Consider the following 24302-nt stretch of genomic DNA (forward strand, 5'->3'; position numbering starts at 1 on the left):
TGAGTTCGCTGATGAACAGAAAAAAGTATACATCTCCAATATACTTTTGTGGATAACATATCTGGTATAGGAATACTACAAAAATAGTAAATAAGGACACAGATCTCTTCACCAAGAGATATCAAAGGATGGGGGGGGAGGGGCATCAAGGATAAATGATGATTGACAACACAGATGGAACATTATGGTGAGTACATAACTTCCTTATCTGATGATGTCAATCTTAATTTATTCCTTGACCTGTGGGAAGAGTCCCCAGCTACTTTTTACCTTGGACGGACTCGTGGAAGAATATTCCTATGCACCATTGAGCCAAATGGCGCTCTTCCCCTAGAGGCCATATCCAATTTGTAATGAGTAATAAAGGTATGATGGGTAGCCCAAGTTGCTGCTGTGCAATCATCATCCAAGGAAGCTCTGGAGTGAAAAACTGTTGATGCAGCTACAAGCTCGGGTAGTGTATGCCTTAATTGGTCCAGGTAACTTAACATTCTTTTTATCATATATGAAGGCTATGCAGTCTTTCAACCATCTAGAAAGGGTAACTTTAGATACTGGTCTACTTAGTCTAGCACTAGAAAAGGCAGTAAACTGTCAGATTTTCTGATACACTTTATTCTATGAAGGTAAAAATGCAACTGCCTGTAGATGTCTAACAAATGCAGATAATATTCACCTTTGTTTGAACATTTTGGAAAGAAAACAGGTAAATTTATAGTCTGACTAAAATCTGACTCGAACAACCTTTGGAAGGAAAGAAGGGATGGTCCTTAATGAGACCCGATCTGGGTGGAAAATCAAATACGGTGATAACGCCCGAATCTCTGAACTTCATCTAGCAGAGGTAATAGCTATTAACAAAGCTGTTTTCCAAGACAAGTACCTCAATTCCCATGTAGGGGGAATATATTAAAGTCTGAAGAACTAAATTGAGATCCCATGGAACATAAGGGACTTTATGTGGAGGCTTTCAACATCAATGTTCCTTTCAAAAAGACCTTACAAAGTTTGAGACATTAAATGACGCATCCTGTAATTCACGGTGGAAATTTGAAATCACTGCTAGTTGAATCCTAATGGGAGAGGCAGAAGCTCCTTGTTCAAAGAGTAAGGTCAAAACATCCAAGACTGTTGTGACAAGGGCTAAGAAAGGGTCTATATAATGATTACTATGGGCCCCAACAGGAAAATGTTTTTCATTTGCTACAGTAAAGTTTTCTAGTGGAAGATTTATGGGAGGCCAAAATAATCTTATGGACTACAGAAGACACAGTTATGCCTGGCAATCAATGGAAGTGAAGAAGCCACGCTGCGAGCTTTAAGTTCTGAAGGTTCGGGTCAACTATTCCCGATGAATGGGACAGGAGGTCCAGAGCTGGGTCCAGAGTCCATGGTTGTTGAATCAGATAAGGCCAGAGAAAGGGAAACCAAATTTTTTGAGGCCAGAATGGGGCAATGAGGATAACTTTGCTCTTCAACCTGGTAACTTTTTCAGAAATTGAGGGATTAGCGGTATTGGGGGAAAGGTGTATAGGGGTCCTGAGGGCCAATTGTGAAGGACAGCATCTCTTAGGAACTCCTCAAGAGGGGGGGATCAGGGCAAAATAGCTGCTACACTTGTTTAGGGGTGATGCAAACAGGTCGCAGCAAGGCTCGCCCCAGCAGCGAAAAATCATTTGAGCCACTTTAGGGTTGAGAGACCACTCATGAGGCATGACGATGCATCTGCTCAACTTGTCTGCAGTCACACTGATGTCCCTGGGATGTGCATTGCTATCAGAAAGTGGTTAGAAGAGATCACCCATTCACAAACTCTGAGTACTTTTCAACAAAGGGAATAAGACTTGGTTCCTCCCTGTTTGTTGATGTACCAGACTACTGACATATTGTCCATCTGGATCACAATTGTCCCTGGAGGAAGAACAGCTTGGAAGGCCTGCAACACTAACACTGTCCTCATCTCTAGGACACTGATATGGTGGCTGGCCTCTGTGAGTTATCAAATGCCTTGGACCATCTTGCTCAGATAATGCCCCCCCCCCACCTAATCTGGGAGGCGTCCTCAGTCACTATGGCCTGGGGATGAGGTGGAAAGAAAGTCCGACCAGCTAGAATGTCTGTAGAGTAGGTCTCTTTTTGCAATGGTTGGTCACAAAAATATGATGCGACACTGGCTGATGAAGAACGGACCATTGAGATGCAATAAGCTATTGTAGGATTCTCATGGGGAATCTTGCTAGAGGCACCAATGTAATGATCACTGCCATAGAACCTACAGCCTGTAGAACTAGACGTGCAGGTACTGTCCTGCTGCTGATGATTTTCCTCACTTGGAATCTGATCTTTTCTAAATGAGGAAAAGAAAGAGAGGCTATGTAAGTGTTTGTGTTCAAATTTGCCCCTATAAATTCCAAATTCTGCATCAAAGTTGGATGAGATTTTTTTGTAGTTTATTGTGATTCTGAGGTAGGGTACAAGTCTGAAGAACATAGTGTCTTGAATTTTCTAGGAGATGCCTGGTGGGAGCGGTGATGAGCCACTTGTCTAAGGAAACACTCTGTGTCCGTGAAGTCTCAAGTAAGGTGCTATCACTGCCACACATTTGGTGAACACCTCGGGGGGCTGTGATGAGGCCAAAGGGCAGTGCTCTGAATTGGTAGCGGCTGGCACCCAGACAGAAGCGGAGATATCTCCCGGAGCCTTTGTCCATCTTGATGTGGTAATACACATCCTGAAGATCTACTGAGCATATCCAATCATGCTTCCCTAAAAATGGAAGGATGGACTGATCTGTGACCATCCAGAATTTTGTTTGACGAACAGATTTGTTCAAAACACTAAGATCCAAAATTGGTCTCCAGTCTCCTATCTTCTTCAGCACTAAAAAGAATCTTGAGTAAATTGTGGATTCTTTCTGGTCTGAGGGGACATGCTGAATGACTTTTTTCTAGCAGTTTTTTTATTTCTTGAACTGCTGGCTCCCACTGAGTGGAACATCAGGGATCCTTTTGAATTTTTTGGGAAGGTTGTGAAAGGGAATTGAATATCCTCTGGCAATAATCCTTTGCACCCAAATATCGTAGTTATTTCTAGACAGTCTTGTTGGGGTAAGGATAATTGTCCCCTGACAGCCTCCAGAGGCAAGCAATCAGGCCTCCCTTCAGGAGGGCTGGTAGGGTTTGGTCAAGAAGGAATCTCTGAAACCCTGATTTTGTGGGCCACCTCTACTGCATGGATGCTGTCTTCTGTTGAAACTCCCCCCTCTGCCCCTGGGGGAGGTACCACCACATGTGTTCTGGAAAGGCCCTTGAGATTTTCAGAACCACATTTTCTCACTCCTCTGGTTCCTCGAGAAGGACCATTGAGTAGAGAAACATATGCCCACTCCAGATAGGGTCTTTCCATCTTTCTCACACCTGGACAGGATTTCTCTAACTTTGGGCCAAAAAGAGAAGATTCGTCAAACAGCGTCATTGATGAATGAAGACTTGAATGGCTCAGCAAATTTGCATAAGTGCATTCCAGGCATGTCTCCTTATGTCTACGCCGGAACACGCTGCTCTGGTCATCCTTTCGGCTGCATGCACTATGAGCCTCATGGACAAGTTGGATATGGACTCGAGGGTGGCCAACTGAGAAGCAACCTTTTCTTAGACTCCTTCAGATACAGCTCCTACAAGGGTATTTGATAATTCCTTAATCAAATCCCTTTGGAGTCTAGTGAATTGAGCCATAAAATTCAACTACCGTAAGGCAACAATCAAGTGTACACACACTTCCTGAACCTATCCATTGCCTGGAACTCTCTATTTGAAGGATGGATAGTGGAACTCTCCTCAGATAGTTCTTTATTTTGTGGCTGTCGCAACCACCATGGCATCTATTGCGAAGCCTTTTGCCCAAAACTGGAAATCTTCAACAGCTAAGATAATTTTATCTGGCCTCCTAGAGATCAGCTTTATTGAGTCAGGAGCCTTCCATGCCCACCGAGAGATCAGCTTAATGAGATCATAAACTGGGGGGGGTCACCCAAGAAATAGATGGGTGAGAGCTGAAAGCTTGCAGGTATACTGACTCCTTGGGGGAAGGATGTTGGGACATACAGCCACCCCGTTTAAGGATCTCCAGGATGTCTCCAAAGGAGACATCTTCAGGGGATGACCTAAGGGTGACCTAAGGGACCTCTCCCCTTCATCGTAGTCCATATCCTCACTGACAGATTCTTCTGAGGAATCCAAGGGCTTCCTCTTGCACTTTCTCTGTGAGGAACTTCTTCAGTGGGATAATCTGAAGTAGTATCAGAAGATTCTTCAGTGGGATAATCTGAAGTAGTATCAGAAGAGGATAAGACCTGGGCAGGTGTATCCTGCAGCTTTGTCCCTCGCTGTCCTGATGCAGAGGCTGGGTGAGAATCAGAACGAGAGGAAGATTCAGGGATCAGCTCTGACTGAGGAGCAGACAACGGGGTGCCCACTGAGGACAAAGCCCTCTCCATTGCCTGGAAAGCAGGACCCCCCCCCCCAAAGAGGGAAGGGAGCCCAGAACCAAGAATGACTACCTTGGAACCAAGGTCACTCCCTGCTCCAAGGAGAGCACCCCAGACATTTACCCCAAGGTAGAGCTCATATGTGCCAAGGACCCAAGGTGCAGGGATGGCTCTGAAAAAAACTGGAGTCAAAGCCTTCCCCCTTGGAACCTATAACAGAACCCACACCCCAGGAGCCATCCAGTTCCAACAGGACCAACGATGTCAGGGTAGTAATTGGCCTTGGGATTGAAAGTCTGGCCAGAGCCGATGTAGTCAGTGCCAGGAAGATCAAAAATAGAGGATGAAGATTTGGTGGAGTCATGGGGAAAGTAGTTCCAGAACTAGAAGCAGTCAGAACTGAGGACATAGAAGGTAATCCTCTCACTGCAAGAACCTTATCCACCAGCCTCAGCACGTCCATTTCTAATAGGCTCTTAGTGAAGTGAACCGATTGGGTGGATGGAGATATTGGTCTCTCTAAAAATGGACTAGGTAGTTGCCCGCATGTGGATCTATAGAAGGGGAGTAATGTGTTCTTGGAAAAATGCACTCCGGTTCCTCTAGAATTACTGTTGGAACCACTGGTGTCGGTACCAGTACAGGGGGTGGAACTGAGGTTGTAGGTTCTGAATCTTTGTCTTTCTTTTCAAGTGTCTGCTCCAGTGCCATAGATACCAGAGGTCTTGGAGCAGAGGCTTTCGGTTCCATTGTTGTGAAACCTCTAGTTTAGCTTTCTTAGTCACCAATACTGAGGGGGAGGTCAGTGCCAAGTGACTTTTCCTCTTATACTTCTCAGTTTTGGAAGAAGATGGGTGCATCTTAGATTTAGTACTAGATAAGGTTACCTCAAAAGATGATTTTAGCATACCTTTTAACATCGACTTATTTTACTGTTCAACTAATGCTCAGTGGCTTAATCCATGACACATCGAGTTATCTTCTTGAAGATGTAATGATCCTAAACAATTTACACATAGGTTCATAGATTCATACTAGGCTACCTGCCCTAGGGCATTTATAAGCCTAGCCAGAGTTGTGTGGCTTTCACCACCCCTTAGGGTTGAAGAATACTATACCCATTAGTTTGCCGTGCCTCTGTCCAGCAGTGATACAGAGATGATCCCCGGGGTAAACCTACGATCTCCCATCCACTGGTCAAGATTCCTCTTGAACAGAGCCAGCGAGGTGCTCTGTCTCACATGGACCGGGATTCTGTTCCACAGCATAGGGAGTCTCTGGGTGATGAATCTGTCCCTCCAGCATGTCCTATTTATATCCATGTTGAGGTTTAAGTCTCTTGCTCTTGTGGCTCTGGTGGATTTGGATTTTTTGAGATGGAGCATGTCCATTAATTCCGGGTTGGACATGGCCTTGTATGTCAGGCACAGGTCACCTCTGAGCAGACGGTATACGACTGAATAGAGCTGGAGTTTCTTCAGCCGGGCAGCATATGGCATATTTTTGAGCCCCTTTATCCTTTTGGTGAGGAACTTTTGGGGTCTTTCCAATTGCTGCAGGTGTCGGGTAAGATACATTCCGAATGGGGCATTGTACTCAATCATTGGTCTGATAAGTGAAGAGTACAGGGGAACAATGACCTCCCTTGATCTGGATGTAAATCCCTTCATAATCAGGTGGGCAATGTAGAAGGTCCTCCTAACCACTTTGGCAATGTGAGTGTCAAAAGAAAGGTTACTGTCAACTTGGGTCCCCAGGTCCCTGATAACCTCTTCTGTGCTTAATGGATTGCCACCTATGTGGTAACTTGGGGTTACCTTGTTTTTACCAAAGGGTATGACTATAAATTTTTTGGCATTTAGCTTAAGGCCATGGCTCTGGCACCAGTTATCTGTTTCTATGAGACCTCTCTGAAGGATATCTGTGTCTGATGGATTTTCAACTTGGCGCCCAGTTTGCAGTCATCTGCAAACTTTGTCAGCCACAATCCTCCTATGTTTGCCTGCACTTCTGAAAAGTAGATGCCGAACAAGAGGGGGCCCAGGACTGAGCCCTGTGGGACACCACTTGTGACCGACTTGGAGTCTGACATGGCACCAGCAACTCTAACCCTGTGGGTTCTGTCCTTGAGCCAGTTTGAAACCCATCTTGTGACATATGGGTTTACATTTAAGCTGGTGAGCTTTTCTATGATACCCGAGTGGGGTATTGTGTCGAAAGTTTTTGCAAGGTCAAGGTAGGCTGTGTGAACTGCCTTACCCTCATCAATGGCCTTGGTGACCGTTTCAAAAAAGTCGATCAAGTTCAAGAGGCATGATCTGCCCTTGACAAAGCCAAATTGGGTAGGATCCAATGTCTGTAAGTCCCCTATGTCTTTATAAGTTCCATTATGATCCTCTCCATAGCTTTGCAGACCAGGCTTGTTAAGCTTATGGGGCAGTAATTACCAGGGTCCGTAGAAGCACCGCCTTTGTGGAGTGGGACCACAGTTGCCGTACGCCACTCTTTGGGTACGTACCCTGTGGTAAGGTTAAGATTAAACAGCAGCCTTATGTGTGGGTTTAGTTCCTCATTGAGTTCATGTAGCACACAGCCGGGGACACCATCCGGTCCCATTGATGCTGTGTTTTTAGCTTTAGAGAGAGCAGCTCTCACCTGGGCATTTGAGATGATTGGGAGGCTACACACTCTGCTGGGATAGATATTTCTCCTTTTTGGGGGGAGGGAGGGGAGAAATTTTCACTGAACCTGTCTGCCAGTATGTTTGCAATGTCTGTGGGTTCAGTGATTTTTGTATCATTTTGGACTAATTCTGAGCATATCTGGGGGTTTCCACCCAGATTTCTAACATAGCTAAAGAAGGCCTTATGATTGTCTTTTGAGTCCTTGGCAATTTTTCTCTCAAAGTTGGCCTTGGATGATTTTATGAGTGATCGTAGTTTTTTACTAGTATTGATCAGAGATGTCTTCCCTTTTAGGGATTTTGCTCTATCTTGTAGTAGCTTTCTCCTCTTGTTGTAAAGTTTGTTTATGGCTGGGGTCCACCAGATCAGGCGCTTGCCTTTGGTGGAAAGGGTCTTGATTTTATTTGGGATTGCTTGATCCATGCAAGAAATGACGATCTGAATTAGGCATCTTCCTGTCACACTTCTGACATTTTTTAAAGCCAGAGATGTCCTTTCCTTTGTCAGTCATATCCAGTGTACAGAGTTGAAACTGAGAACTAGAAATAGAGAAATAAATTACAGTATAGTGCTACCAGCAATGGTAGGCCTAGAATGCCCAATGGCATGACGGAGAAAGTAAAGACAATGTGGAGCTTAAGTACATAGAAAGAGGGTTGCTTCCAGCAATAGTAGACAATAAATACCAATGGTATGAAAAAGCAAGACAACTTTTTTTTTTGAGGTAGAAATTGAAAGGAAATTTGAAAAGTCTATCGACTATGGTAGTAAAGAATTCACTGAAGTGAAAAAAAAGGAGATTAACTGAGAAAAGGGTATATTACGGAGATTTTAAACAAAGGGAGAATAATAGAATAATTAGGTAACACAAAGGTTACAAATGAAGAAACAACTAAGTCAATTTAGAACATAACTGTACTTAGAGCAAGAGATTTGGCAAAACTTCTGTCACCGGAAGTGGCAAACGAGATCTGAGGGAAAAGGGAGAGGAACATTATGGGTAGGGAGAAAAGCTCAAGAGTTTTTTGGTCCTTGTGGGCTATAGTATGGCCGAGTTGGTGCCAATTTCGGAACCAAACCCACAGTTCAAGGAACAAATGAAGACAGACATCAGATTTATTTTTTTCCCCGAAAGATGTCCACAGCAATTATACTCTTTACTTCTACTAACAGGTAGCTTCCAGGTTACCCACCAAGGAAATTAACTGATTCTTACTTTTGGTCATAAATGCACCTGTATAGTTTTTTCTCAGGCATGGTTTCTCCTTCTTCTGAAATGTACAGATTCATGTTCTCACACCAAAGGTAAAATATGCAAAATACACAGCTATTAACACGGCTTTGTTGAACACAAAATTATTCAGTGAACTGTTTTTGAGAGAGACTTGTTCCTGCACCCCTTTCCCCACACTGTGGGGAAACCCACCAACATTGTCTAACTTGCATATTAAATAAATTTATATTAACTCCAGTCACACAGCAGTGCTAAGAGGCAACGTTGATTTCAATGAATCTAGGTATTCAGCAAAACCACTTTGCAGTTTTAGGATTTGAAGAAATGGCATCCACAAAGCTTTTAGTACCATTTTTGCAAGATATAACTTGAGTTTCTCTTCCCTCCGCTTTGTTTTCTCCATATCTCAACTCTTTTGAGAACCTACATTACATAAGTTCTGCTACATCAGTGCAGTCTTTGAAATGTAGATGTAGTGCTCTGTGCATTCCATATAACTGTGGTAGTTCCTGAGTAAGGGGTCAATAGACATTTCATTTTAAGGTTTGTCTACTACTCAAACTGCTGACAAATGCAGTATTATTATGTCAGTACATATGCTAAAAAAGCACAAAACTCTAGGCACTTCTGAGAATATGAATGAGGTATAAGAAGTAGTTAAAAGAAGCATTGACAAAAATATATGTAATCTTTAAACTGTAGGATTAATAAGGTTAAAATTCCCAGACATGTGGAAGAAAGGAGCACTAACAATATTCAAGGACAGAGAGACAGAGAGAAGAGAGAGATAATCAGGCCACTAATATGTTCAGATCAATACCTTTATCTCTAAAGATATTCTATATGATTGAATGAACTAAAAAATTAAATTAAAAGAATTGGTTGGTCAAATATGCAATTTGCTTACACAGAAGGGAAAGAGGCTGAGGCAGTACGATAGAAAGTAATAAAAAATATACATTTTTAGGAAGCAAAAATGATTTGCTTTATTTCTTGACAAGATTTGTTGCAGGCTATTGTGGGACTACATAATGATAACAGAATTACGTTCAAAGTAACTTCTTACCATGAGGTATACAGACTGATCCTTATAAACAAAAGGGTAAGATAAAGAATGCATCTTAACCCCAGCTGTGTAATTTACACTGAAATAGTGGAAAGACCAACACAAAAAAGCAAGATGGATCAATGATACAAAAAATAAACATTTCAGTTATAGGACAATGTACAAAACCTTCACTAGAAGAGTGAAACATTTGAGACTAATTTAATATGGAACAGACATATGTACACAAAAAGCAGAGTAATGGCTTGTTAAGTGATGCATGCAAAATAGAAGCAAGGCTAGGGTGGGGTGAAGGAGGATCCTGCCCTACGCACAAATTGTTAGGGAACATAATCAGACGTCCAAGACCAAGCCTGATTGCTTTTTAGTGCATACTGGCTTTTAAAATCCAGTACTGCATGTGTAGTCAATCCTGAGCACTGTAGCCCTCTCTCTGAAGGGTGTGGTCTAAACTGTTACTGTAGCAACACTCACTTCAGTTTAACTAAACGTAGCAGTCTGTAGTAAGCAGTTTGCTACAGTATAAAAGTAAAAAAAAAAAGATGTAATTATTTTTTTAACTAAAGTCAGAGTGATGCAGCACTCCAGGCAGGGTAGAAACTGCAGCAAAACCAGTTTTGCAGAAGTCCATTTTTTGCCCTTCACTTGAAGAGCTGAGGGTGTGGAGTGCTAGTTTGTGAGTTCTGCACAGGGTGATAGTTGAACCAGCTACAACTCTGATACAGAATGCATAGACATACATTAAAGCTTTCAAAATGTATTCCAATATTTTACTTGCCTGAAAAATTAAAATACTGACGAAGAAATCACATGGAATAAAAACAAGTTTAAAATGACCAGGAAAAAAGTAGACTCCCATTTAAAAAGTACAGTTTAAGTCTTGAGACACTCTGTTAAAACACAAACTCCTAGATTAAAAATAACTTTTCTCAGCAGTAAAGTACATTTATAGGTTCATAGGTAAGTTCTAGGCTAGCTTCCCTCACGGGTCATTTTAAGCCTAGCCAATTTCCCTTTTTGTTGTTGAAATAACCTATCCCATTTGGTTACACACTGGCCTTAACCATTCCAAGGCCGATAATTATATATTACCCCTAATGAGAATATCTGGGATCATACCATAGATAATTTGAGGGAACCCATGTATGGGATAAATCATTTAGGAACTGTCTCTTGTCCATTAGTAGTACAGGAGGCAGTCTTGGGGTAAATTTTCTGTTTCCCATCCATAGATCTAAGATGTGCTTGAAAATGGATGGAGATGAACTTTGTTTTATGTAGATGGGCAGTCTGTCCCACAGCAGCAGTACCCTCTTGTGAGATGCACCTGTCTCTCAAAACCATTCTATTAATGGTGCAGAAGAGGTTTAGATCTCAAGACTGAGTATTTCTGATGCTTTTTGACTTGCTGATGTGCAGTAAAGCCATCAATAATGGGTTGGAGGATGCCTTGTATGTCAGACACAGGTCACCTCTTAGCAGTCTGCAGGATAGAAAGTACAGTGACAGGGCTTTAAGTCAGTCCATGTAGGACGTGTTATTTAGGCCTTGTATCCTTTTAGTAAGGTATCTCCATGGGCATTTCAGTTAATACATGTGTCGGGACAGATACATGCCAAAGGCAGCATTATATTCAATGACTGGCCTAATGCGGGCTGAGTTAAGGGAACAATGACATCCCTTGATCTAGCACAATGCCTTTGTTTATAAGCTATGCAATACAAAAGGGCTTTGTTACAACAACAGGCACATGTTAGTCAAAAGTTAAGTCACTGTCCACATAAGTTCCCAAACCCCGAGCAATTGGGTCAACTCTTAGGGGCATACTGTCAATGTGGCAGCTCCCTGCAGTACATGACTTCCCAAAGGATACAATAATGCATCTTTGGCATTTAGTTTCAGCCCATGATTTTGCCACCCATTATTTATTTGAGACAAACTTTCCTGCAGGATGGCTACGTCATTTGGGGATTCAATATCTACTCCCAGCGTGCAGTCATCTGCAAACTTAGTCAGAGCTCTTTGGTATTTACTTTTAATTTAGAAAAGTTGATGCCAAACAGGAGAGGTCCCAGCACAGAACCCTGAGGGATTTCACTGGTGACTGGTCTCTTTGTGGAGCTAACTTCCCCTGTTTTGATTATCGGCATCCTATTTCTGAGCCAGCTGGCAATGCATTGAGTGACATAGTGGTTTACTCCCAATTTGCTTATCTACTGTTACTGAGTGATAAACTGTGTCAAAAAGCTTTTGCCAGGTTGAGATTTATGGTCTGTAGCATTTTGCCTTCATCCATTGCTTTGGTGACCTTTTCAAAAACCCCAAGGCTGAGTAAGCATGACCTGCCCTTAATGAATCCAGACTGGAGGAGTCCAGTGTTTGGAGATTCCCAATGCCCATATTGACAAAGCACATAAGTCTTTCCAGATCTTTGCATATGAGGCTGGTCAGACTTATGTGTCTTTAATTGCCTGGGGAATGACTGTAGCTGTTCTTTATTTGCATGGTACAAAACCTGTATGGAGGCTGAGACTGAACAGTGTTGTTAGGGGTGTGGCTAAATCGTGCTTCATGCTATTTAAGATGCAACCAGGGATATTGTCAGGGCCTATTGATAGAACTATCAGGACTTGGTCTTGTGTGACAGTTGAAGGTGAGCCAGTTTCAGGTATATCTTGAGGGACAGACTGAGGGGGGAGAGAGGGGTAAAGTTAGAGCTAAATTTATCAGCCAGTAGGTTTGCTATAGCTTCAGCTTCAGTGTGGATAACATCATTCAAAATCAGCTCAGTGCACTGCTATGTTGTGCTTTTGAGATTATGAACATAAATATGATGCCTTGTGATCATCTTTGGCTTGAGTAGCTACTTTAACGTCAAACATTGCCTTGGTGGATTTTACTAAATTCCTAAGTTGTTTGTGTATTTCATTGACAAAGGCTCTAACACTTTGGGAATTACTCTTCTTACTTTTGGTCAAATTTCTTTTCCTTTTATTATAAAGCTTGTTGATATTATGGTTCCACCATGCAGGTTTGTTTCTGGGGTTTGCCCTGCACTTATTCCTCATAGGTACAGTTTCAGTTTTATTTTGTAGCAGACTGCTTTATGGTCAAACCTAACAAGTGATGAAGATATGCAAGGGATGGTGCAAGATGCTCCAAAACAAGCACCCACTGTAGTACTGGAAACAAAAAAAGCAACAGTAGAATAAAACTACGTTGAGAAAAACATTTAATACAAAAAGCAGCAGCAAAGCTTTCGGGTCTACACCCTTTGTGGGTGTAGACCCGAAAGCTTTGCTACTGCTTTTTGTATTAAAAGCTTTTCTCAACGTGGTTGTATTCTAATAGTGCAAGATGCTCCCATATTAGTAGGGACAAGCTCCAAGATGTTATTTCTTCCTAGTGGGTACTCTAATCAGTCCAGTGTATTTGTACTGACAAAAGTCCAGGAACCTTTTTGCTTGTACACTAGTGGTGGTGCAAGTTTCCCAGCCTACAGTTGGATAGTTTAGATCACCCATTAAAATGGTACTGGCTTTATTCCTGAGTGATTCTATTTTCTGTAGACAGGCATTGTGGTTTTCTTTTTTCATAGTTGGAGTTCTATATCTAGTTAAATATGGTATGGGAATAATGATAATATTTTTTATGTGGAAGGTTTTTCCTCAAAGGGAACTTATCTTCCCAGCAAAGGAACAGCACAAGCCAAATTTACCTGTCCAGCAAAGTAACAGCAGAAACCGACCACTGATTCTCAAAAGTGTGCAGAGGAGAGCAGGAAAGCCTTGAAGGGTTTGGAGCTCAAGCCTGTGATTTTAGGAAGCTCAGCTGAAGCTGCTTAATGGTTTGAGTGCTTGGAAGGGACCCTGAAGTTTTGGAAGCTGGTCGGCTGTTATATTCTTGGTAGGATATAACCCATATGGCTAAGCCTACTGAAGCAGTGATAAATATGATGAACATCGAAACGATTAATAAAAGTATAAAGAAGAATTTGGATATACTTCTGCAACACAGAATATAAGGCAAGTAAATACAACAGTGACAGACAAATAAAATACAGAAGCTATGTTTACATTATATATAAAGTTAATTTTTGAAATGTACAATAGTTTGTAGCAAAAAACAAAGCTCGATAAAACTTCCTCCATGTGTCAAAAAGATAGAGTGGAAGATTCATTTTATGTGTCTCTAGAAGAATACATGGAGATCAAAACCACCTTCTTTAAAAAAATATAGGACAAGCTTTGGAGTATTAAGTACATAGAAATGAAAGTTAATATAGAAAACTATGTAATACAATGAACTGAAAAATATCACTAATGTTTAATAAGACATCTAGCATAAGAAGTTAATAAATAAGGAACAGCAAAAAGTTGTAAGCTCAGATTTTTTTAAACATTTGTAGTATGTGCAGAAAATGAATCAAATTATAATTAAGTATACAATGATTTTAAAACATTCTTCAAAAAGAGTCTTCTTACTCAACTTGTTTCTACTACACTCAACTATCCTAACAGTGCTACTCAAAATCAATGCCCTCATAGCTTTTTATGAGCTGCATCTTACATTCGTGCTATATAACTAGACTCTCTCTTCTCATCCACTGTAAGAACAGCCTTACTATCTAGTTGCTTGTTCTAACTGGCCATGCAGTAGAACACAAGCAGCGTTAAACCTTTAGTTCTTAAGTTTTCCTTAAAGTCTTTACCAGGCATTAGAACTGCATAATACTCTGGAGTGTTTGCTGCATTCAGTCATTTAAAGTAACCTGCAGATGACTAAAACTTACCTTCATATATAGCTGCAAAGCCTTTTCCAACCCAGTTACTACTGCTACGAAATTCAATCCACATTCTGCTGTCTGTGGATAGGAGGGCATCGGGTAGCTTGTCACCACAGTATCTACCTAGGTAAGAAAGCAAATAAGAACTATTTTTTACTTAGCTGAAGTCAAGTCTATATACAGGCTGCATGGACTCTAGTCACAGTAATGCTAGAGAATAATGGACTACTTGTTGAATTACTTATTAACCATGTAATACTACCAGGTTTTATGAGAAAAAATACAGGTCCAAGAAATAATACAACAGTACTGCAGCACAACAAAAGCAAAAAATATTCTGCAAGATTTAATGTGCTAATCTAGTACTGGGAAGAAGAAAGCAAAAACATTAAACATTAATAATGGAGTAACAGTGTTTAAGCTGAAGATCATTATACACACACAAAAAGTACACAGAAAAAGAAATGAAATTTAATCAGTGAGAAAACGTAACCATTTGGCTAATTTAAATACAATATATATCCCAAAACAAGAATCCAGTAATGCAAGGGAAGCCATTCTTAGACTCAACGTTAGATGTTTCACAAAAAAATGGATTCTTCAATGTACTGCTTATGTGGGAATCCTGCACTTACACACATCAAATTATCGATAGGTAAGACTGAAAAAGATTAGAATTTACATCAACATTTAGGCAATATGTAACTTTAAATTATCCTTGAATGCTGGTGACAGAAAAATGCTCATGGATGAACTCTACTAAACAGTTCCACAGAAGTGAGGCAGTGAATTCAAATATACTAGAAAAGGGTACTTTGGAAGCCTTCAGAATTTCTAGGATATGCCACAAAAGAGAGCACAGAGACTTTTGTTTTTGTTTGCACACTGCTGACTCTGTCATGTTTCTAGGTATTTCATAATCAGTGAAGTAATAAGTTCAGATTAAAGTCTCTAGTACTATGCTGCAATGAGCTTTCCACCCACAGCCCGTGAATGTGCCTTAAGACAGTAAACAGTTTATTCAACTACAAAAAATGATTTGGTGCAAGTTACAATATGAACCATAAAGAAAATGATAAAAATGTGACCATGATGTCTCTGTGCAAGACATGTCTACCATAAAAAATCTAGGATGTAGCATAAACTGGTAGTAGTAGTAGTAAGATGCTTGCTATTACTCACCTGATCTGTGAAATCAGCAAAATTAACGGTCAGCAAAGAACCTCAGTTTTGTTGCAAGTCACTTTAATGATGAGATCATAAAATATTGCATTTCTGTGTGTGGCTGTAAAGATGCCCATTTGGATGCATCTTCCAAAGTTAAAGTTATAAAGCAATTATGATGTGCACCAAAATAAGATGCAGCCAACCTATTGCTTATTCTGGGTAATCATTAAAAACTGGAAACTAGTACACTGATGTTCAAGTATGGAAGTCCAATACAAGCAAGATGTATCAAATAAATCCACAATTACGACCAAAGCCATAGCAAACCACTACAAGAAGAGCGAATAAACATCAAAGACTTGATATTAGTCTTTATTTGTGGGAATGTTGTTTTGTGACCAAGAAAGGAAATGACAGAAAGCAGAAAAGGCCATAAATCTGTTTATATGATACAACATTTAATACGATTAAAGCAAACTATCCATAGGTCATTTACAAAACCAAATTGGAGTCAGTATGACAATGTTAATCTTTGTGCACAGAATAGCTTGTAAAATGGAAAAATTATAACAACTTAATAAAATCATAGTTTTGAACATGAATGTTACTGTCACATGCCTTTGTAATGATAATGAACAACATCATAAAAAAGGCAACAAGGAGAACAATATTGCATCTGTATCATTATATCTGACGTCAAACTTCAGCTTGCGATTTTATAATTTCCAAGTTTTTTGTGACATCATAAAACAAAAATTATGAAATCCACTGTAAACAGCAAGATGAAGTAAATGAAGCTGGTGAGTTAAGAGAAAAATAGGTACTAGTACTATCCATGGCTGCTTCATACAAGAAGCAGTGATTGGTACTATTTAAAGAATATCCGACAACTGGTAATAGAAAGTGTAGCTCACAACAACCGATAATCCAAAAAGTAGCTGGAACAGATTTCCCAACACACTCGAAGCCGATGTATCTATATGCACAGTTTATTAACAAAAAACAAGAAACAAGAAAATGCTCAATAGGTAGAGTGGTTAAGCGCTTTCATCTGTCTCCACACAGATTTCTTCAGAACCACTGAAGCTCCTACAGTCCATACAATTTATAACATATTCTGGCGCCAAAATTCTTAAAGCAGCAATGTTCACTAAAAATACATTAATTAATGTTTCAATTGTAAAAAACTAATTAAAAAACATACATATACAATATTAAAATATTTATAACCATCTTGTCCACTAAAATATTAGAATGAATACATATCAGTACTAAACTGAAAGTCTACTAGTTGAAATAATGCATGAAGTAGTTAAATATAACTTCTGCTTGCTTCCCAAAGCAGTAAACTAACTGTTTAATACCTAGTAGCTCTACTCAAAAAAATAATATCATACTATAATGTTTTCTTTTTTAGGGGTATATAGAAACTAATCCTATGTAACACAACTGTGTCCATATTACCAAAAATCAATGCTGTAATGAATACATTCCCTTGAGTGGTATATAGAAACAAATACAATATACTGTTAATAATGAATTTTTATCCAGCCCCAAAAGTTCACTAACTAAAAGAACGGACAGCAATGCAAAAGATATGGGGATGTTTAATATGTTTAATGAATTTGTATCTGATGAATATGATTTTACGAGTAAGCATAATCCGAAGGGTCAGCTTAAAGAAACGCCATTTAAGAACAATAACAATAAAAAAGATGATATAAAATCTAGAATCTTTTTATTGGGTAAAAAATTAATACAATTAAAATGTGTGAGGATGGACAATGCTTACCTAGAGAAATGTTTAGGTTTAAAAATAGTCCCTAAGGGACTTAGGTTTTTTAAATTGCCATTAGGTATCAAGTTCAATACTAACATAGTATCTGATTTTAATAGAATGTTTGATGATTTTGGGTTCACATATATAAAATGTCTTATGAAATATAATGAACAGAAAGCCAATGAACTATTACATGAGGTTAACAACTTGAATGAATCAATCATACAAGATGAAATGTTTGAAAGATGGTATGATTGTTACTCTAACCAGTTTAATCAAGCTAAAATGAAAGTAAAAAATGTTTATGAAAGGAAAATGCATAAAATAGAACGAGATATGGATTTATATAGAAACGAAAGGGCATATGTCTGGCCACATTATGAAAGAGAGGATGAAGGTACGTTTGAGGTAGTACACTCCAGAGGTAACAAGAGGTACATGCGGAGGAATGATGAGGAAAATTTTCAAGGGGGCCGTTACTTTCCAGCCCCAAAGAAACAGCAAAGGAGATAATAAGGTGTAGTTATGTCAACCCTACAGTGATTACCCCTGAAGCAGGTCAAACCAATGATTTAGATAAAGACTCTACAATATTGTCACCCCCTGAAATTAGTTCAGTTGATATGTTCATGAAGGAGGTGGGTAATGAGAAAGGGCCTAGGATTAGTAGCCATCAGGGTTTTAACGTGTACAATTATACGGACACTCAAGTTACTGATGACATCATATCTCTTTTTAGTAAGGGTATGAAGTATATTCCCACTGTCAGGTTCAATTTGTTCGATTTCATCAAAGAAATCAAGCTATTCTGTAGAAGGTTGAACCTTGCCATTCAATTCAACGATGATTCTAACAAGACTCATATTGGTAAAAATAGATCATCTTTAGTGAAAAAAAGTACATATATACCGATTATGAATGCACAGGTAGCAATATATGAAAAAATGGTTTGTAATGATATTTATCGTTTATACAAAGAGACTAGGGACAACACAGGAGAAAAATATGTGTATATAGACAACTTGACTGAAGGAGAAAGGAAGTGTATGAATTAACTCATTATGAATAAAGAGATCAGAATTATGAAACCTGACAAGGGAGGTGGGTTAGTTATATTCGACAGTCAACAATACTACAATGAAATTAATAGCATACTTTACGAATCAGGCAATTACGAACAGGTGTCACAAAATCAGATTAACATCGGGTATAGACGTATAGACCTAGTGATAGAAGAATATTTGCTTAACAGTCGCATTACTAATGAATTATATGAATATTTAAGAACTGAATATCCGATTATGGCCCATATTATAGGAATCCCTAAGATTCATAAAAACCAGTTTAAACCACCTTTTAGACCTATCATATCAGGATCCAAGTCCAAAACTTTCAAGATAGGGACTACTATTGACCATTGGACTAAGCAAATTTATACCAAAGTTGACCATTTGGTCAAGGACTCCTGGGACTTTCTGAGCAAACTTACGACGGATGTTTGGGATGAGAATTTGACGTTCCTTACTATAGATGTTCAGGATTTATTCTCAAGCATACCTGTTTCTACGGGATTAGAATACTTTCAGAGTAGTTTAAGCAAATATTTGGGAAGCAGCTAGGACAGAGTCAATCTTATTATGGATATGATGGGTCTAGTGCTAGAACACAATTATATAGAACATCGGGGGAATTTTTCAGACAATCTCGAGGGGTGGCCATGGGAGCATCTTGTGCTCCTATTTTTGCCAACATGGTCATGCTCGAGTGGGAGAACCAACATGTATTCCCCAGTGAATTTTACAAGTACATCAGGTTATATACCAGATTTTTGGACGACGTGTTTATTATTTGGACTGGACCTATAGATATGATCCCTATTTTTATGGAACACATTAATAACACTACAGATTTTTTGAGTTTTACGTTCCAATATGATAAAATAGGTATTGCATATTTGGACACGTGGATAGCGAACACAGGTACTGGCTTTACTTCTAGATTATACAGGAAGCCCACTTTTTCAAACGACTATATTCATTTTTCTAGCTGTCATCCACCTCATATTTTTAAAAATATTGTGAAGGGCCAGTGTATAAGAGCAGCGAGAATGTCATCCACCCTCGAAGTTATGAATAGTGAATTAGATACCATCACCAAACTATTTATAGATAGAGGATATCCAAAAAAGTTACTGGGTAATATAACTTCTTTTGTAAAATCACAATGGGGACAAAAATATAAACCTTTGTTAGGGAATATTATTACACCACAGAAACAATCATGTAAGGATTGGGATAAAAAAGTCTGTGTGATAAGATTCAACCCATTTGTTAGTTTCATTACTGAAATTCTTAAAAAACATTGGGCATTAATCACTACTACGGGCCCCATTGGTAATATAGTGGGAACAGAGATCAGCACTGTTTACAAAACAGGAAGCAATATAAAAAGATTATTGGAGTGTGGAATGAAAGGAACAAGAGAAATGAGAACAAAGCGTACTAGAAAATGTGGTTCTTGCAAACAATGTACCTATATCAATACTACACAAAAAATCAGACTAGGTAACATTATGAACACAAAGGTTATATGCAAAAATGGAAATTGCAACTCCCAGCGTATAGTGTATATAGCTACCTGCACAAAATGTCCGGCCTTTTATATAGGCAAAACGGAGAGGAAGATCAAGACACGTATATATGAGCATATGTACAGGATCAAAAAGGGAGATTCTAAAAATGCATTATTTAGGCATATATCGGACAAGGGGATAGACCACAATTTCACGTTTGCCATCATCGACCAAGTAGAGATTAGTGATAGTGGAGGAAATTGGAAGACTTACTTGGCATGGGTAGAAAGTAAATGGCAAATATGTACAGATGCAACAACACCACCAGGCATTAATGATTTTATCAGCTTGAAACCATTTTTAGTGCTGAGTTAAGATCTTAAAGATTAATATATAGGAGTATATGTTCATTACTGCTCTCTAGTATAGCATTTATAGTATAAATTATTGTATATTGGATATCAATACACTTGTATTCATTTTTGAAAATATGGACTAAGTTGCGTCAGACAATATTGTATTTGTTTCTATATACCATTCAAGGGAATGTATTCATTACAGCATTGATTTTTGTTAATATGGACACAGTTGTGTTACATAGGATTAGTTTCTATATACCCCTAAAAAAGAAAACATTATAGTATGATAGTAATTTTTTTGAGTAGAGCTACTAGGTATTAAACAGTTAGTTTACTGCTTTGGGAAGCAAGCAGAAGTTATATTTAACTACTTCATGCATTATTTCAACTAGTAGACTTTCAGTTTAGTACTGATATGTATTCATTCTAATATTTTAGTGGACAAGATGGTTATAAATATTTTAATATTGTATATGTATGTTTTTTAATTAGTTTTTTACAATTGAAACATTAATTAATGTATTTTTAGCGAACATTGCTGCTTTAAGAATTTTGGCGCCAGAATATGTTATAAATTGTATGGACTGTAGGAGCTTCAGTGGTTCTGAAGAAATCTGTGTGGAGACAGATGAAAGCGCTTAACCACTCTACCTATTGAGCATTTTTCTTGTTTCTTGTTTTTTGTTAATAAACTGTGCATATAGATACATCGGCTTCGAGTGTGTTGGGAAATCTGTTCCAGCTACGTTTTGAACTATTTAAAGAATACCTCAATAATGGCCAATTTAGGGACTTCCAAGATGGCTGCACATTGAGTAACACCTTGTTTCTAGCTCACCCAGTGTGAAAACAGAAACTCAACAGACATGGCCAGTAGACGTGTGTTTATGGGTAAATTCCAATAACTGGCTAGTAAGGGGACTGCCTGGATGCCAGGAGTAAAGAAATACAGAAGACCTGGAAAAAAAAACAGCTATAAAATGTGAGGAAGAAACACAGACTGAGGAAAGTTCTGTAGGTGTTCAGCAAAAAGCAATGCAACCTTCAGACATGACTTCCAATAACCTAGAGGAAGATATATGACGACTGCACACAGACCTGGTTAAAATGAAAAAACATACCGTTGCAGTGTACCAACACAAACAAAAGGCATGAAAAAATGGAAGAAGCTTTAAACAGATATTCAGATGAGATGATAAAGCTGCAAAAATCAGAGGTTGAAATGAAGAAAAGGCTGGCTGAATAGGAGACTGCTCAGGAAGAGAGGTTTCAAGAAATTATAGAATTAGAGGACAGAGCATGTAGGGAAAACTTGATATTCTCAGCTATACCAGAGAAACTGGAAGGAACAGACTGTATTCATTTTATGAAAGCACAAATAAGCAACTGGGCAGGTATTCCACAGCAGGAGTTGTTAGTTGAAAGGTCACATTGTGTGCATGCTCCAAACCTGGCTATAAGAAAGCAATCTAGACCTTTAATAGTAAAGATGCAATCCTACCAGCTGAAGGAGTTGATTCTGACAAAGTGCGGCAGAAGGAGTGGGAGACAGCAGAGTGGTATGGAGAATGATTACTCATTGTACACTACACAGAAGAACAACAGATTTATTTCACTATTCAGGGAATGTTGAGATGCAGGTGTGCGATTCAAACTGCTATTCTTCCCTGGAGGGAAGAAATACATTTTTGATGAAGTACATGCTAATAAGGAAATAAAAGTTTGTCCAACAAAAAAGTAAGCTGTGAAACATAAGGAGGTTCTACTTCTTGTTGTCCTGGTAATAAAGACCACAGAGGGAATGTACCTGTGATACCTTTTCAAAGATTTTGAAGAGAAGGAAGGGAACGCAAGAGTTGACTAGAAGAATCAAGAGTACACTGGAATGAAGCAGAGACAAGATTTTGGAGATGAACAGTAATAAAATCAGTAACTTAATATGGGATTACAATGCAATAATTATATTTTGAAATATGGCAGAACAAGAAAATCTGGAAATATTGTACTTTTTCAAATCTGCTGGATTTGTGGGGACTTTAAAGCATATGCCCTATTTCATTAATGTTTGGAAAAGTGCTTTGGGGAGGGGAACAGAAGGAAGAAGGTTAACTGTAAGTAAAGATTTTTTTTCTTAAACAGTATTAGTTTTGTGGCATGTGGCTTTCTTTTCATCCTATAAGTTAATGTTTTTTTCCAGTTATTTTTAAGTGTAATGGGGATTGTAAACAGGTGCTGCTGTTCTTTTTTAGTTATCATTCTACGTTCTTCTCTCTTTCATCTTGTTCAGGTTTAAGAAATGTAGGCACTGCAATGAAAAAACAAAGCGTGGTTGAAAAGCATGATAAAAGAAAGATTAATGTGCTTTTTTCCCATTCTTGCATGGAGGAATGACTGGATTAAAGACCTTAGAATTGATTTAGTGACAAGTTTCAAGAGAAAGCAAGTAAATAAAAAAGAACACTGAAAATTATGAGGCTTTTTTAGCAAATACATGTATGTTCAGTAATAATTCTGCAGCTGGTTTTCAAATATCCAAGGAAGAAATCTGAAATGGCTGCCTGGTTCTCATGTCTTCATGGAGATAATCTGATACAGAGAAATTGGATACAGTCTGGTGGAAAGTGATTGGCTGAGAAAAAAAAAAGAGAGAGAAATTGGCTAGTAGATAATGTTACCTGAAAGCATTCAGGGGGTTTCTCAAAGTAGATAATGCTCTCTGAAAACATTCAGGGGCTTTCTCAGCTGGGAGAACTATACAGATAAGACAAAACCAATCAGCACTTAGTAGAAGCACAGGCTGCACCATGCATCTTAGCATGGATGACCTTTCTTTTAGGATAACTCAAGTCTATGAGTGTGGCTGTCAGTTTGCGACTTTTGTTACTATTAGGAGGGTGCAACTTCAATATTTGAAGGTGTACATAGTTTTGTGTGTTAGTATTAATAGGTTTTAGGGGGATATTGGAAGTTTTTTTTTGTCTGAGGGCTTGCAATAAAGTATTATAAGATGTGACATAGGCTCAAATGTATAGGACAAGAAACAACTGTATAAAAAGTTCAACCTGCTAAACAGTGCATGCATGTAACACAAAAGCTGGAACTAGACATTTAACAAAAAAAATGTTATTCATAAAAGGTAGGAATAACAACTTTTTAATACAATGATGCTTTCTTTAATGCCTTTAAATGTAAATGGCCTCACAGATAAATACAAAGAAAGAGTAGTGAATTATATTAAAACATGAAGAGTGCAGATAGATATGTTACAGGAGATACAAGTAGAAAGAAATAAACATGTTAATTTGACAAAAAGTTTTTCAGGATGGTTATTCAGTGGAATACCTGAGACAAAGGAAAAAAAGGAGTACTTATATAAATTGCAAAAGGAGCTCCAACAGTGATAGAAGAGTATAAAAAAGATAACAATGGCAGATTTGTAGTGATAAGGGGCTACTTGTAACGAAGGAGGATTACACTGGCATGTATTTACATTACACCTAAAACTGATATAATGGAGCCTAAGAAAATTCTGGGAGAAATAATCAGTTTTCAGCAAGGAATATTACTTACAGGTGGGGACTGAAATTTGATTTTCAGCAATGAAGAGGTGTCGAGGGGGCCCAAAAGGAAAAATGTAACAAAGAAGGGTAGATTTTTGAAGAAATCTATGAAAATATTTGGCATGGAAGATGTGAATTCAGTAAAAGGAGTACAGAGTGAAAACTGGGCTAGGCTAGACAGAATTTACATTTCACAGGAACATGTGCATTTAATTGAAGGTCTTGATACCCACCCAATAACTATTTCAGATCATATGCCAATAACAGCTAAAATAAAAACACAAAGTAATGAAATAAAAATGAGACACTGGCACTTTCCCACCTATCTGTTAAAGACAGGAATTTAAGGAATAGATAGTGGAGATTATTCAGTAGCTGTTAGAGAAGATGGAAATTTCTTCTGAAAATATAGCTAGGGAGTGGTGTAAAATTAAGGTGGAGTTTAAAAATAGGGTGGAAATAGAAAGAGAGCTATGGTTAAGAAGTAAGAATTATTTAGAGTAACTAACAAATGTTAAAGTATTGCAGAATAGGGGGAAATCAGAATAGGAGGAATCTCACAGAACAAGAAGAGGATCAACTGCAGAATGTTAGGCAGAAAATAAGGG

At 38.6% G+C, this 24302-nt stretch overlaps 1 protein-coding gene across 1 annotated transcript in view; it reads right to left on the reverse strand.

The window, feature by feature from the left end:
• Window positions 1-24302, reverse strand: part of TLL1 (tolloid like 1) — a 1749881-nt gene that overhangs the window by 785122 nt on the left and 940457 nt on the right. Inside the window, exon 9 of the mRNA XM_044063452.1 lies at window positions 14263-14379. Within this exon, the coding sequence (XP_043919387.1) occupies window positions 14263-14379 (117 nt within the window). The remainder of the gene's footprint in view (window positions 1-14262; window positions 14380-24302) is intronic.

The sequence above is a fragment of the Protopterus annectens genome, chromosome 2.part1 (genome assembly GCF_019279795.1).
Source record: "Protopterus annectens isolate FY-2018-M chromosome 2.part1, PAN1.0, whole genome shotgun sequence".
Lineage (NCBI taxonomy): Eukaryota > Metazoa > Chordata > Ceratodontiformes > Protopteridae > Protopterus > Protopterus annectens.